The 15180-nt window shown below is 38.5% G+C and overlaps 1 protein-coding gene across 1 annotated transcript in view; it reads right to left on the reverse strand.

The window, feature by feature from the left end:
* Positions 1-3620: 3620 nt before the first annotated feature.
* gtf2h1 (general transcription factor IIH, polypeptide 1) overlaps positions 3621-15180 on the reverse strand; it is a 21949-nt gene continuing 10389 nt past the window's right edge. Inside the window, 10 exon segments of the mRNA XM_046860249.1 lie at positions 3621-4396; positions 7536-7628; positions 8395-8510; positions 10117-10207; positions 11105-11222; positions 12191-12279; positions 13140-13227; positions 14754-14884; positions 14972-15051; positions 15176-15180. The exon segment at positions 15176-15180 is cut by the window's right edge and continues 145 nt beyond it. Coding sequence (XP_046716205.1) covers positions 4310-4396; positions 7536-7628; positions 8395-8510; positions 10117-10207; positions 11105-11222; positions 12191-12279; positions 13140-13227; positions 14754-14884; positions 14972-15051; positions 15176-15180 — 898 coding nt within the window. The 3' untranslated portion in view covers positions 3621-4309.

The raw sequence follows: 15180 nt of genomic DNA on the forward strand, positions 1-15180 counted from the left end.
TATTGATTGCTACATGAGATGCTCCAGAGATTAGGCCTACTGTAGAATCAGAAAGATAAGCTCAAATGACGTGTGTTATCTCTCACACCAGTAAAAGCATGGCTTAATAAAACTGCCCTGATCGCATTTAGGACTTTATTCGGTTTAAAGGAAGTAAAAAATAAAACTGCGATTATACTGCTTCCTACTTGCCAGTAGACAAGATAAGTGATCATGTTGCAGCTCTCTGCTAATGCAATTTTAAAAAGTATTGATCAGGCTCTTCTGTGTGCTATTTGAGAAATCCTAATGCATCCTGGGATCCTGCACAGTCACTGTGGTGGTCTATTTCTAAATAAATTACATGTAGGGGAGCTGGGGTGTCTTCATCACAGCTCTCGACAAACAAGTCGAGATGCTTCATAGTCATCATTCATTAGATGTATATATAGAGTACATATACCTATCAGGCATAACATTAAGACCCATCGAGCATTAACAGCATTAGCGTTAACATTTTGAGCTACAGGAGCGGACCACACAGACCAGCCTTCGCTCCCCACGTGCATCAAATACCACCTTGTCGCCGGTTTACCACTGTTCCTTCCTTGCACCACTTTTGATAGATAATGACCACTGCAGACCAGGAACATCCCACAAGAGCTGCAGTTTTGGAGACCGGTTTTGGGTCCTCTGACCCAGTCGTCTAGACATCACAATTTTGTCCTTGTCACAAGTGCTGCCTAATTTATCCCTCCCACTAACAGGTGCCATGATGTTCTGCCTGATCAGTGTACAGAGTATTTATGAGTGTATACCTTATATTTTAGCTGAAATGTTAGAACTACACCATAAATATTACATTCAAAAAATAATCTACAGATACTGCTGATAATAGTCTGTTTATGTTTCACACCTCGGCCTTCAGTGGTGTCCTACGTGAATCAAGTCACCTCTTAAAACCATCATTATGATGCCACGGCTATAGAAATCGTCAATATTACAGTATAGAGAAACACGGTATAACAGAGCATCACAGACTGGTATCTCATACAGTACAAATAAATGCCATTACAAAAGCAAGAAACCCAAAGAACACAATTCAACAAGTCTCCTTTCACTGCAGCCACAGCTGCACCACCAGCATAGATCATCTCTAGAAGAAACATCAATATTAACTTCATAAAAATAACCCCAGTTTTTTGGGGGGGGATTTGAAATAAAGGCAACTTGTTAGTCTTCATGCAAATTAAAAAAAAAAAAAAAAAAAAAACAATGCAATATTATAAATGTTTCATGAAAAAGCTTGACAACTGTTTCGAACTGTATGGGCCGACCTTTCCTCATGATGTCCAGCTTTTCTTAAAAAGTCTGTCTAGTAAATGTCCTTGCAATTGTTTATGTAACCGAATCAATTTCTTCTCCTCTATCAGCCACTGAGAAATGAACAAACACCTTTAAAATCCACAAGAATATATCTGAGCTTGTGCGGTTCGCTACAGATGTGAGTTGCGAGCTCTGACTAGTGCGCTCTCTGACCGTCTGATGAAAGGATATGAAAATGTGAAAATGGATGCTAAATGGCCTTGGTTCCCACAAACTCAAAATCTGATTGGTTTCAGCTTCAACCAGCATTTACTTTTACATTGCTGATTCAAAAGCCTTCAAAGCAGATTTGTTTGTCCCTGGCTACACATGATGCCTGAAATCTGATTGGATAGAAACTTAAATGTAATCATACACTACTAGAAACCAAGCACCCGAGAGAAACACTATGACATGAAGAGAATAGATTATTATGACTATATGGAATATATATTCATGGTCAAAAATATAGTAAAACGCTTGAAGAGACGGAAGAAAAACTCTGAAGGCACGCCTCAGTCAGAAGTATCCTCATGCTCCTAAATCCCATGTCTGGCACAAGGTTATCAATTAGCTGGATTATTGCTGTCCTTATCAGTCAGGCATTTGTGGAGGAGCAAGCTGAGATCTCACAGGTAATTCAGACACTCTGGCTTTTACAGGAGTTAATCCTAACGCAGGTGGTGATTTCTTTCTTTTCTTTGTGGCCCCCCGACCAAACCCTCCACCCCACCATTGAGTTAAACACGCTCCTAAGCAGTGGACTTGATTTAAAGAAGATACACAGGGTGAAATATGACTCCAGTAAAAGTGCTTCCTTAAAAATTTCAACTTGAGTAAATGTACAAAAGTATTTGCCTTGAAATGAACTTAAGTATCCAAAGTACTATGATTTATTATGGCTATAATGTTTCTATCATTTTTGTCTCAAGACTCTTTGATTAATCAACTGATCAAAATGATATGAATGAGTCAAATACTGATTGATATCTATTTAAATTATCATGTAATACTAGTTATAAACAGAGCACGCGCTCTGCTCCGATTGGCGGCTGCTTGAATACGTTTTTATCGTAATAAATAAAAGGGAACGACTGATTTCGCAAAATGTAGTTGAGTAAAAATCAAGATATTTGAGTTTGCAATGTAGTGAAGTTAAAGTCTCCACAAATTGAAATACTTCGGTACAGGTTCACAAACAGCTACTTAAGTACAGAAACTAATTACATTTACTTGCATTTATATATAATGTACTGCAAGCATGGTTGAGGCCAACAAATCATGTGCTGTTGTCTGCTAAATTTGTAACTTTAACTAGCATCTAAAATGGTTAATTAATTTAATTCTATTTGTGTACCACTTTTAACAATACATATTGTTCCAAAGCAGACGCAACAACACAAGTGGTCTTATTTGCACGTTTTTAAAAATATTTTAACTACAGAGGTGGTACGAAAAAGTTGTTCACAAGAAAGTACTTTATTTTTCTGTGTTTACACACAATCACCTTCAAAATAATCCCATTGGCCAGCAATACAGCGCCTGCCACGTCTTTAAAGCGTCCTGGAAGCACCTTCTGCGATTCTGCTGGATCTCCGCAATGGTGTCAAAACGGCGAACTTTGAGCTGGATCTTGATCTTCAGGAAGAGGCGAAGTCTGCAGTTAGATCATGTGGTCTGTTCTCCGATGATCATCATGCACAAGTTGCCGAACGGTTTCGACATTTTCGGGTTTAGAGCTCGTTGGAGGGTTTCCTGATCTCTCGTCGTCTTCCATTGATTGAAACGTCCTGTCAAACGTCTCTTTGGCAGATTTGCCCAGTTTCACACAGAATTTTAGGTTAGCTTGCTGTCCATGATGAAATCCCAGACGTGGTTAACGTGCGGTCAGAATAGCACCATTAGTCTCAAAATATTTTGATATAACCTCATAGTTGAAAAGAAGCATTTGGGCTTATGATCATTTGAATAAATATCAGTGTTTGACTCGTTAATATCATTCTATTAATAGATTGCTGTGCCAAGAGTAACAGAGTATTGGCCAAAAATTATAACAGGAACATTATAGCCATAAAAAATCAGTATTTTAGTACATTAGAAGGCAAATACTTTTGAACTTGTACTCAAGTGAAAGTTTAAAAAGGGAGCACTTTTACTTGAGTGCAACACTTCTTTAACTCAAGTACATGGTTTGCGAAATTCATCCACCACTGATCCACATTTCAAAGTTTGGATAAATTTTTGCTCGATGGTAAAAGGACACACAAACACATCAGTAATCCTATTGACTTTTATTTCCCCAGTATCCAGAAACTTGTTTTCAGTGCATTTAAATGAGACTGAACAGAATGTCGTGCGATTCGCACGCCAGTAATACACAATTGAACGTATACAGTATTGCTTTATTTATTTCCCCACTGTGCCTCTGGGTTTCCATTGAACAAGTGTTTACACACTCGTACTGCATTGCACTGCCATGATTTAAGTCATAGATCATCACCATTATTTCAGTCATGTGCTGTGTGCCACGTAAAATCCCCCGCATGTTGTTTTGCATTGAACATTTCTTTTTTTAGTTCCTGAGAATACTTCCTCTGGTATTAAGCCCACAGTTTGGTCATAAATTCAACACTGTCAAATGCACATTTGATTCCAGTCTGGAAGCCAGACGTCTTTCTCACTGAAGGTAAAGGAAGAAAAAATAAAAAATAAAAAAATGCAGGGCAACGAAAATCAGATCGACGGAAAAAAAAAAAAATGTACAGATATCAGTGGTGTAGTCCATCTCCACATGGTCTGATCTGGTGAAAACCCAAGTCCTGAATATCTAGGCACAATAGGCTTCATCCCACTAACACTTGCATCACTAGGTGGAGCGACCAAGCTGGACTTAAAGGAGACTGTTCTCTCTCCCTCTTTTTATAATCTCCAATATTGTACATCAAATGGCTCAGTTTCTCTTCCCTCAGGTTTTTCTCAACATACGCCGGGTCTGCCAAGCGTGGAACTTGTTATAGGCGGCCTTGAGCATCTCATCTAGATGGCTGGTCAGCTGAAAGAAAAAAAAATAAACAAAAATGTGAAAATGGATGCTAAATGGCCTCGGTTCCCACAAACTCAAAATCTGATTGGTTTCAGCTTCAACCAGCATTTACTTTCACACTGCTGATTCAAAAGCCTTCAAAGCAGATTTGTTTGTCTCTGGCTACACATGATGTCTAAAATCTGATTTGCACACAAAAATAAAAAACTTTTCAAAAACTTGTCAAGGTTTTTATTTTGTATTCTTTTAAAACTTTTCCCTCAAATGTCACTTTCAGTTCAACAGAGCAGTTCTTGCAACGATTCGGTCTTCGTCTAGGCAAATCCGAAACACTTTCATTCAAAGATTTCTGTCTAAAGTGCAGTTTTCAATTATTAAACCTCTTCCCAAAGGAAGATTTCAGTCTCGGTGTTGGAATGTGTATTTGAAAGCCCAATTTGAACACTTTTCAGTTTGACAAGAGCCAAATTGTGATGTCTAGATGACTGGGTTGGAGCATCCCCAAAACTGCAGCTCTTGTGGGGTTTCCCAGTCTGCAGTGGTCAGTATCTATCAAAAGTGGTCCAAGGGAAGAACGGTGGTGAACCGGCGACAGGGTCGTGAGTAATCGAGGCTTATTAATGCACAGAAGGGAGCAAAGGTTGGCATGTGTGATCCGATACCACAGACAAACTCCTGTAACTCACATTGCTAAAGAAGTTAATGCTGTTGACGCTCGACCGGTCACGACAGTTTTGGCAAAAGGGGGACCTATGTATTAGGCAGATGGTCATAAAGTTATGCCTGATAGGTCCAGACCAGCGGTCCCCAGCACCGGTCCGTGGGTCAATTGGTACCGGGCCGCACAGAAAGAATACATAAATTACATTATTTCCGTTTTATTTATTATCTGAGTTTTATTTTGGAAAATTACTGGATTCTCTCTGCCACATCTGTCTATGACTCACCCTTGATGCATGTAAAGATGCCTCGGTCACATGTCTTACCAACATCCACTACCTTCTTAAAGGGGCTGTTCTGGCCGCTAACACAATACATTACCGCTAAATTTAAACCCAAAATAAACACAAAACAACACAGTGGATTCACGTTTATTATTATATTGAGAAAATACCAGTTTTTATGCCGATCATATCATTTTATTTTGTTGTATTTATCCGCCACATCTTAAAGGCCGGTCCGTGAAAATATTGTCTGACGTTAAACCTGTCTGTGGCGCAAAAAAATTGGGGACCACTGGTCTAGACTGTAAAGTTTATAGATTACGGCAGTGTAAATTGCTCTGTTTGTGCTGTAATGCATTAAATTATTAAAAATTACTGATACCATACTGATCACGAGTCTTTAAGACTCCTGGGTAGGATAGGCCATGTCTTGATTTACGATATTTTTAAGTTACGATGGAGTCATCAGAACGCATCTCCATCGTAACTTGCGGACTCCCTGTACTTTGAAGAGAGAAAAAAAAAAAGCACTACAAGTGCAGCACACCATCGTCTACCATCCGAGTTCCATGAGTTAGATGACTTAGTCACATCACTAAAAAAATACATCACGCTAGACTACGAAAATGCTTTTAGAATATCTTTGTTTTCTCAGTCCACTCTAATGCAAAAATGGACAAATGGACTTTTTTTTTCATTTCCTAACAATATATTTGTGTGTTTTTGATGGCTTAAAAAAATAAAAATAAATGAATAAATGATATGAATTAAATTTCAGACCTATATCATGACAAGTATCGCTAAACTTGCACTTCGCCATAGCTGAGGGGGGAAAAAAAATCCATTTTACACCTGTGGTACCATCCAAGAAATTCGCAACAGTAACAGAAAGCTGAGTGGCTGTTGCATGTTTGTCTTATTTGTAGTTGAATATTTGGACTAGCGAACCAAAGTACTACAAAGACACCATGAAAACAAACAAACAAACAAACAAAAAATTCTAAAGTGCTGCAAGTGCATTTAAATGAGCATTAGAGGTAGAATTACATGGACCTCAGAAAATTAAGAAGGACCTAAAACAGACTTTTTAAGGCTTAAAATAAAGATTTAGACTTTTTAAGACTCCACAAATCCATTCCATTAAATCCATTAACCTTTCAGAAGAGTCTAAATTTAAAGAAGTCCAGTTAGTCGTTCAAGTCAAATGCATTTCAGAGTCGTAAAATGTCACTTAAAACCAATTACATCATGTCAAAACCACATGACCCACTTCCTGTGTGTACTGCAATGTGGCCGTACTGGTTTGAACCAGTTAACATTTTTCGAATTGGAGTAACTGGTTTTGATGTTTCTTTCTACATTTATCTCCAAAAACACTACAACTCGATGTCTCTTCTTGTCCTTCTGGTTACTAAATCATGTGGCAGAAATACCCTCAAATTAGATTAGAAGGAAGCAATTAAAAAAATATATATTTTGGACATTTGACCAATTCTATAATCTAATCAGTTCATCATAGATGGATAAACAACCTGAAATCTAATAATTAAATCGTCACAAAATGTAATCCTGGCATCTTGGCCATGAAACGCCACGACCCTGACGAGCTGTATTGTGATTTAAAAAAAAAAAAACTTTTTCCAGTTTTTAGTGGAAAAATGCTGAGCAGATGTAAAATAATAATAATAATAAAAAAATAATAATAATTCTAATTATTCTAATTATGAATAGATGATGTTTAGGGAAAAATTAAAAATTGAGGCAAATAAATGCTTTCTTCATCCTTTGCATTCAGATTGCTTTTCTGTGCGTTTGCGTTCCTCTGATATTCAGCATAGCGATCGGATGTTTGGATTTCAAATTAAACCCGACGTGGAGAAAGTTTTTGCAGAAGAAATTTCGGCATTACATGTTTTGCAAATCGCTATCCGTAGGTCTTTCTCAGATATACTGAAATACGTCCACACCGCAGACATGTTGTTTTAGACATGCACGTGCAGGCCACGGTTTCTGTTTGCGTCATCACAACAAACTGTTTCGGCCGTGTTTTTTCGGTGATCAAAGTCTTTCGGTGGCCGAATATTCGGTGCATCCCTAATACATACATATATATACTACATTTACACACACACACACACACACACACACACACACACACACACACACACACACACACACACACACACACACACATCGGTGCTCACATTGGTACTTAAGTATTCCCGTCGGATCTTCTCTTGGAATGGGTGGAGCTTGGTTGACTGAAACCTCTCCAGATTGGACTGCATCTTAACCACCTAAGCAGATGCACAAATGTTATGAAAATGAAGAATGCTCATTAGTGTTCATTATGCAATGCGATAAATCACTACATAAAAAAAGTTACATATTGCCTTGTACAGAAGTCCTAAGTGGCCATGCATTATAATATTTTAAATTTTCTCATGACCACGACATAAACACTGTTTCCTCGTAACCATTAATGAATTTTTGTGTAAGAGCGTGTTCTCGTCCATGCGCCCGCTGCCACAAATAGTTATGGTTATTATCTGTGATGCTGCATCTAGAACATTTCTCTAATGCCGAATACACAGAAAAAGTGAGTACCGATCACGAGGAAACAATGTGTCGAGATCATGAGAAAATTAAGTTGTGATCACGAGGAAACATCTGGTTGTGTCGAGGGAAAATAATTTGAAAGCATGGATTCTTACGGACTCTCATAGACTTCTGTCAAAATGCTATGTAGACTCAAAGAAAAAATATTTCCGCATACTAGCTCAGGAACCAGGAACTAAGAATAACAGGCTAAACCATGCTAGGCGCAGTATAATACAGAATAAAAAGAAATCACAGAGGGTATTTTAAAATTCTTAATTCAATTAAATACCTCACTGAACATTCAGACTATGAAGCTATTGTAGAAAAAACTGCCCTCTAGTGGCCATCAGTGTTCCAGTACTAACAGCATTAAACTCAAAAATCTTCCAAACTAGAAGTCAAAAAGCAACATAAGTGCTGTACTTGCAGTAGTTACTACAATTCCTAAGAGAGAATCTGTACCTTCTCCTCCAGGAAGGGTGTGTTGACAGGAAAACAGGACCAAAAGTGTCGAAGCAGCTCTCCTGCTGCTGTGTACAAGTGCTTCAGTTCGCTCTGAACATCACTGGGTACCAACTCTACACACGTTCACACACACAGAAGACAGATCACAAAAATAAAACACTACAATTTGTAGACACCTCACTATGACATGTACTGTCAAATTCTCTGAAATGCCTTTAGAGATGCTTATGGTAGAAAAATGAACATTCAATTCACGGGCAACGGCTCTGGTGGACGTTCCTGCAGTCAGCATGCCGATCGCACACTCCCTCAAGACTTGCAACATCTGATTCATCGTGCTGTGTGATTAAACTGCACATTTTAGAGTGGCCTTTTATTGTGGCCAGCCTGAGGCACACCTGTGCGACAATCATGCTGTGTAATCGGCATCTTGATATGCCACACCTGTGAGGTGGATGGATTCTCTCGGTGAAGGAAAGTGCTCACGAACACAGATTTAGACAGATTTTTGTGTACATAGAAAAAGTCTTAGATCTTTGAGTTCAGCTCATGGAAAACGGGGGCAAAAACAAAAGTGTCGCGTTTATAATTTTGTTCGGTATATTAGGCAGCAAGTGAACATTTTGTCCTCAAACTTGATGTGTTAAAAGCAGGAAGAATGGGCGAGCGCCAGGATTTAAACAAATTTGACAAATTGTGACGTCTAGACGACTGGATTAGAGCATCTCCAAAACTGCAGCTCTTGTGGGGTTTTCTGGTCTGCAGTGGTCAGGATCTATCAAAAGTGGTGCAAGGAAGGAACAGTGGTGAACCGGTGACAGGGTCATGGGCGGCCGAGGCTCATTGATGAAAAATTGCTGAAGAAGTTGTTAATGGTGTTGATGATCGATGAGTCAGGACTGTTTTGGCAGCAAAAGGGGGACCAACACAATATTAGGCAGGTGGTCATAATGTTATGCCTCATCGGTGTATAAGGGATTGATGATCAGGTGTCTAGAAACTTTTAGCATAATTTTTTAAAACGTGTTTTTACATGTTCCTTCACTGTTAAATCGATCATTGGCTCTAGTCAATATCCCAAGCAGAGGTGGCAAAAGTACACACATCCTTCACTCAGGTAGAAGTACAGATACTCATGTTTTAAAAGATTCTGGCAAAAGCTGAACCTGTTTTAGTGTCACGCTGGTAACTGGACCTCACGCCATATTAATACAAAAGGATTTCAAATTTTATTATCTATTGCATGTATCCATTCTGAACAGCCCCCATATAGAACAATGATGATGATGATCAGAAATGTCTGTTTTCAGTCATGTTTACATCACTGACTCCCTCTGTCTCATCCACGTTAACCCCATACTTCTTGTTGCCTTCTGCATTGCTCATTGTTATTTTCGTAGGCTAGCGCACACCTGTGGTGTTTGAGAGACAGGAAATGATACACCGGTGGTAGATTGAAAAAGTCACGCAATGACAAGAAATTGGTTGATGAGAAGAAACAATATTGGCCACCAAATAGATTAAAACCAAGTCTGGTTTGAAAATGTAAAAAGTAGAAAGTACAGATATTTGTGTAAAAATGTAATAAGTGAAAGCAAAAAGTTCGCTCTGATTCCTAGTCAATAAGGGCAGACTGAGACCGGTTTTCAGTCCGTTAGGTGAAAGGTGAATTGCAGAAAGTAGGAATAATTATCAAGTACAAGTTCTAAGATAACTCACGACTGATGGTCTGTTGGGGTCCAGCTTGCATTAAAACCCCTCCAGGTGAAAGGGCTGTAATAGCTGCACTAGCCATACTGCTGGACATCACCTGAAAGTACACCAAGAAATGATAAGCATTATGTATTATTATTATTTCCCACAAAAATTAGATTTCTCAGGGTTCACATTGCGGCTGTGCTTAGAACTGGCCTCTCAAATCTGGGAAGTGTGAATGGGTATGAATTTTTTGACACTTGGTTCAACTTCTTTTACAGAAACCCTGCTTAGAAACCCTTACATACAGTATATACACTATATCCCGTTGACGTCTGCTATTACGAACTGGTATCGTTCTCATTTCTTTCTAAAATCCTTATCAAAGCTATAAATTGGTTTTCTCATGTTCACCAACAAGTTCACACCAACACTGAATTTTATAATACCAGCCATAAACAGTCAAATTCGAATTAGTCCTCATCCATTTTTGACCTCTCAGCAGCAATCAACACCAAACTCTAGAATCATCCACTCTAGTTCTTTACAGCCCTTCTCCCCATATGCTTCTAACCTGACTTGGTCATGCATGTTTCTCTTGAACATCTGGCATTATTTACTCACAGATGCCATTCTGGCACACTATCCAACTCATGTAACCGATTCACAATTGAGCTCCCCAAGTTCTCCCATGCCACCTTATTATTCCTTTCCCTCTAATGGCTTCTTATTGTGCCCACCTAATGACCTGGAATGACCCTGCAGTCCAAAAAACTAAATCAAGACTTACCTTATTGCCAGGCACGTGAATTACCACTTAAAATAAAAAGTCAGACTCCTATGTTTCTGTATGAACGTCCCTCTAAACGCTTTTGGATAAAGGTGTCTGCTAAACACTCATTCCTGTCCTATTTAAGTCATTCATTGTCTAAAAAAAAAAAAAAACCTGTTCCAGCCATTGTGTACTGTTTTAATAGTTTTATACTGGATAAAGTGTTCTGGACAAAAATACCTGAGTAAGACAGGGTTTGTAGCAGCTCATCTCCTCCCTAATACAGCTGACGGAGTTAATGATGTCCTGGCTTGTGGAGTAGTGCTGGGACTGTAGGGGAACTGGACCATGGGAATACCTAGAAAGCAGTAGTATAGTACTTTATAGTATAGTACAGGGGTGAAACGGTTCACGTTTTCCTACCGAACATCTTTGGTTAGGCGCACGTGTGTACCGAATGCAATTCTTTTTTTACGTGTGGAACGTAGTTAAAATCGGAGTTCCCTCATGAACGTATTAAGTGGTGGACCACCAGTTTGTTTAGCCTCCGCCTCGCCTTTTTTTGAGCGCAGTGTCACTATTTTTTGTGTGTTTGGGTTGTTTTTTTGTATTACTAAACTTGAAAACATATACAACAATGCCAGGAGTGTATATATATAAAAAAAATTCACTAGATTTAGCACACTGTGTTCGTCCGTGTGGCTGTCCACTCCAATTTCGCATATTGAGGAAGTGAATGAATGAAGGAGGCAAAGAATGAAGTTATGCTGAAATAAATAGAACAATTAAAAAGAGCATAATATCAGAAAATTTAATATTAAATGTAACACACACACGCACCTGTAATACCCAAATGGGGTCTAACAAATGTAAACGATTATATTTAATTTGTGACAAATAATTCGATTATTAAATGTAATTAATATAATATAAAAAAAATGCATTAATTTGATTTATTCTATTTTAATTTTTAGATATTTTGTTTTATTATAAAATCCTATTCGATATATTATTTAACCAAGCAGGCATTAGTATAATAATGACATAACAATAAGCTTATTTAATATAAAAAAACAACAAAAAAAAAAAAAACGACACGCGAACAAACCATGACTTACCAAAGTGTGAAAGTTATTCGGGTGTGTGTGTGTGGTGTTGCATGATCCAACAAATGCAATTTATAAACTAGGCCTATCTACAATTGTATGTCTGACACTATTACAATCTAGTGTTTTGTCCAAATTGTGGAGCAAGAGTGATATGTACACTTCTGAGCTACTAATCAAACTGCAATATTAATGATAATTGACGTAAAACTGATTGTACCGATCAGATTTCTTGAGGTTTAAAGCAATTGTTTTAGGCCCAGAGTGAGTCCCCAGATCCTCATACTCAATAGCCTCTTGCAGTTTCACCTGGAAAAACAAAAACAAAAACTTCAACACATGTCCTATGAGAAACAAATATGAATGGCATATATTTGTGCTACAGTGGGTACGGAAAGTATTCAGACCCCCTTAAATTTTCACTCTTTGTTATATTGCAGCCATTTGCTAAAATTTGCTAAAACCATTTGCTGTGACACTCATATATTTAACTCAGGTGCTATCCATTTCTTGCCACAATTCTGTCTCTGAGCTCTTCAGGCAGTTCCTTTGACCTCATGATTCTCATTTGCTCTGACATGCATTGTGATCTGTAAGGTCTTATATAGACAGGTTTGTGGCTTTCCTAATCAAATCCATTCAGTATAATCAAACACAGCTGGACTCAAATTAAGTTGTAGAACCATCTTAAGGATGATCAGAAGAAATGGATAGCACCTGAGTTAAATATGAGTGTCACAGCAAAGGGTCTGAATACTTAGGACCATGTGATATTTCAATTATAATTTTCTTTTTTTGTTTTTTTATAAATCTGCAACAATTCTGTGTTTTTCTGTCAATATAGGGTGCTATGTGTACATTAATGAGGAAGAAAAAATTAACTTAAATGATTTTAGCAAATGGCTGCAATAGATTAAAAAGTGAAGAATTTAAGGGGGTCTAAATACTTTCCGTACTCACTGTATATACAATCACTAAATACATTAAAATTATGGTGCACATTATATTACATCCCTAAACACGGATAAGATTTACCTAGCTATCTTACCCCTAGCTTTTAATCTTCGGTTTACATCTCAAACTATATAATTTCACATACATACAGCACATATTAATTCAAATACCCTACAATCCCAAACGACAGATAAATACTCCGGTAATCTGTAAACCTTTTTAACTGGTGGCTGAAAGCAGTCCGAGTCTCTGGAATTCCCGTCTGTTCCACTGGTCTCACTGGCCTGGTCATTGGGAGCGTCGCTGTGTACAGAGACACGGACATGACTTAGGATAAATTGTATCGGCTCATAGACAGCAGAAGTCAAAAATTTGGACAATACACACATTTTCATGCCATTTTAGAATATATGTGAGGACATTATGGACTAGGAACTGATGCGTTAGTAGGACATTAGAATTTTTTATGGTTTTATTTGAAATTTACTAGATGTAAAGTACATCCCAAGGCATTTCAGATTGTTGGCAGATGAGCATCATGAGTGGGCTCTTCTAGTTACAAATAGACACTAGTCTCTATACACATTTTTGAGGTCACAAACTTCCGAATGAGACGAAACCATGGTTATATACCGACCAGGCATAACTTTATGGCCACCTGCCTAACGTTGTGTTGGTCTCGCTCAAATCCATACGCTCGCCCATTTTGTCTGCTTCTAACACGTCAACTTTGAGGATTAAACGTTCACGTGCTGTCCAATAATATCCCACCAGTTAACAAGTGCCATGATGAAGAGATAATCAGTGTGATTCACTTCACCGCTCACAATGTAATAACGTGATAATGCAAAGTCTGTGTATGGTTTACCTCCAAATGCAGAAGCACATAAGATCTAACCTCAAACAGGAAATGAAGTTCCTACTTTGTGAAAGTTGTACAAAGGGAAATCGTACAAACAATTGATTTGGATTTGCATTTTGCTCTGTTGCTAAAAATCGCCTCCTTTTGTATGTGCACACGGACAGTTAATTGTCGGCTGCTGCTGTCACGCTTGCTAGTGTCTACACTGAAACTAATAAACTTTACACAGGCTTTAACGAAAGAGTGTCTGTTACACGATGTAACAGGTGAAATATGTTGTGGCTCCTTTAAGAGCAGAGCGGCATTTTGGGAATAGCCTGCCGCCGCATTTTTCCAGTATTACTGCATGTGTGCAAGACTGAGGAATATGTCCTTATTATTTTCTGATGCTCATTTCTAAGTTTCTTTGACTAACCTGTAACGCTGTTGCCAAGAAAAATAAAAAAGCACGGGTTTTTGGAAACCTGTCTGTGCTTATATGATTTCTGTTGCAACTGGAGTTAGCGAGCTCTCCCTTCACCCAGACTCAATGCGTTACAACAGCTTGTATCTACACAGTAGCCTACCAAGAAAGTCATTGTTCACTGTCTTCCTCCTTCCTTTCACAACTATTTCTCTCGGGAGTTTATCTTTTGGCATCGTCGTGCGTTAAAAAAAAAGTTTTTTCTCCCGATGTCGTGCAGCTCAGAACACAGGTGAGGTGCGTTTTTTCGTTTCAGTTCAGAAATTTCATTGGTCTAATGTTATGGGGTTCAGTTTTTTGGCTTGAAGTTTGTGAAACCGGGAAAAACCCAGGAAAAATTCATAAATAAGCCGCTTCGTTGTTTAAGCCGCGGGGTTCAAAACGTGGGAAAAAAGTAGCGGCTTATAGTCCGAAAAATACGGTACTTAATCTCGGCGAGCACCACGACAGAGCCACCTGAACAATATACTGAACCATAAACCACCACAAACTTAAAATCCTCACACTTTGCGCAGACCCGCTGCCAGCACCATGGCACTGTGATGGTTGAAGCGTTTAATGATGGCCGAGTTGCTGTTCTCTTTGACCGTTTTACAGGAGTTGGATGTGGAGGGAATTGTTAAGGAGCCATAGCCCTGAGAAGAGAAAAAAAAAAGTTTCAAATTCAGACATGGAAACTGATACCGCAGAGTCTAGTAGTGTTACACTGTTCCCATCATTACCTCATCTAATATTTTATCATCGAGGGACTGCAGATCCACCATGGGGTTCTTAACACCTTCAACCACCATGGACTTTAAACCTGCCACAATTAAATGAATGAAGGGCGAGAAGTGAGCGAGGGTTCGAAACGACACGGTGCAAATTCATACTTTCGCATACATCAAAGCAATTCGTGTTTTTGAAGCGATTTATTGACGCGTTACCCTTC

Source organism: Silurus meridionalis, chromosome 10 (assembly GCF_014805685.1).
Source record: "Silurus meridionalis isolate SWU-2019-XX chromosome 10, ASM1480568v1, whole genome shotgun sequence".
NCBI classification, from domain to species: domain Eukaryota; kingdom Metazoa; phylum Chordata; class Actinopteri; order Siluriformes; family Siluridae; genus Silurus; species Silurus meridionalis.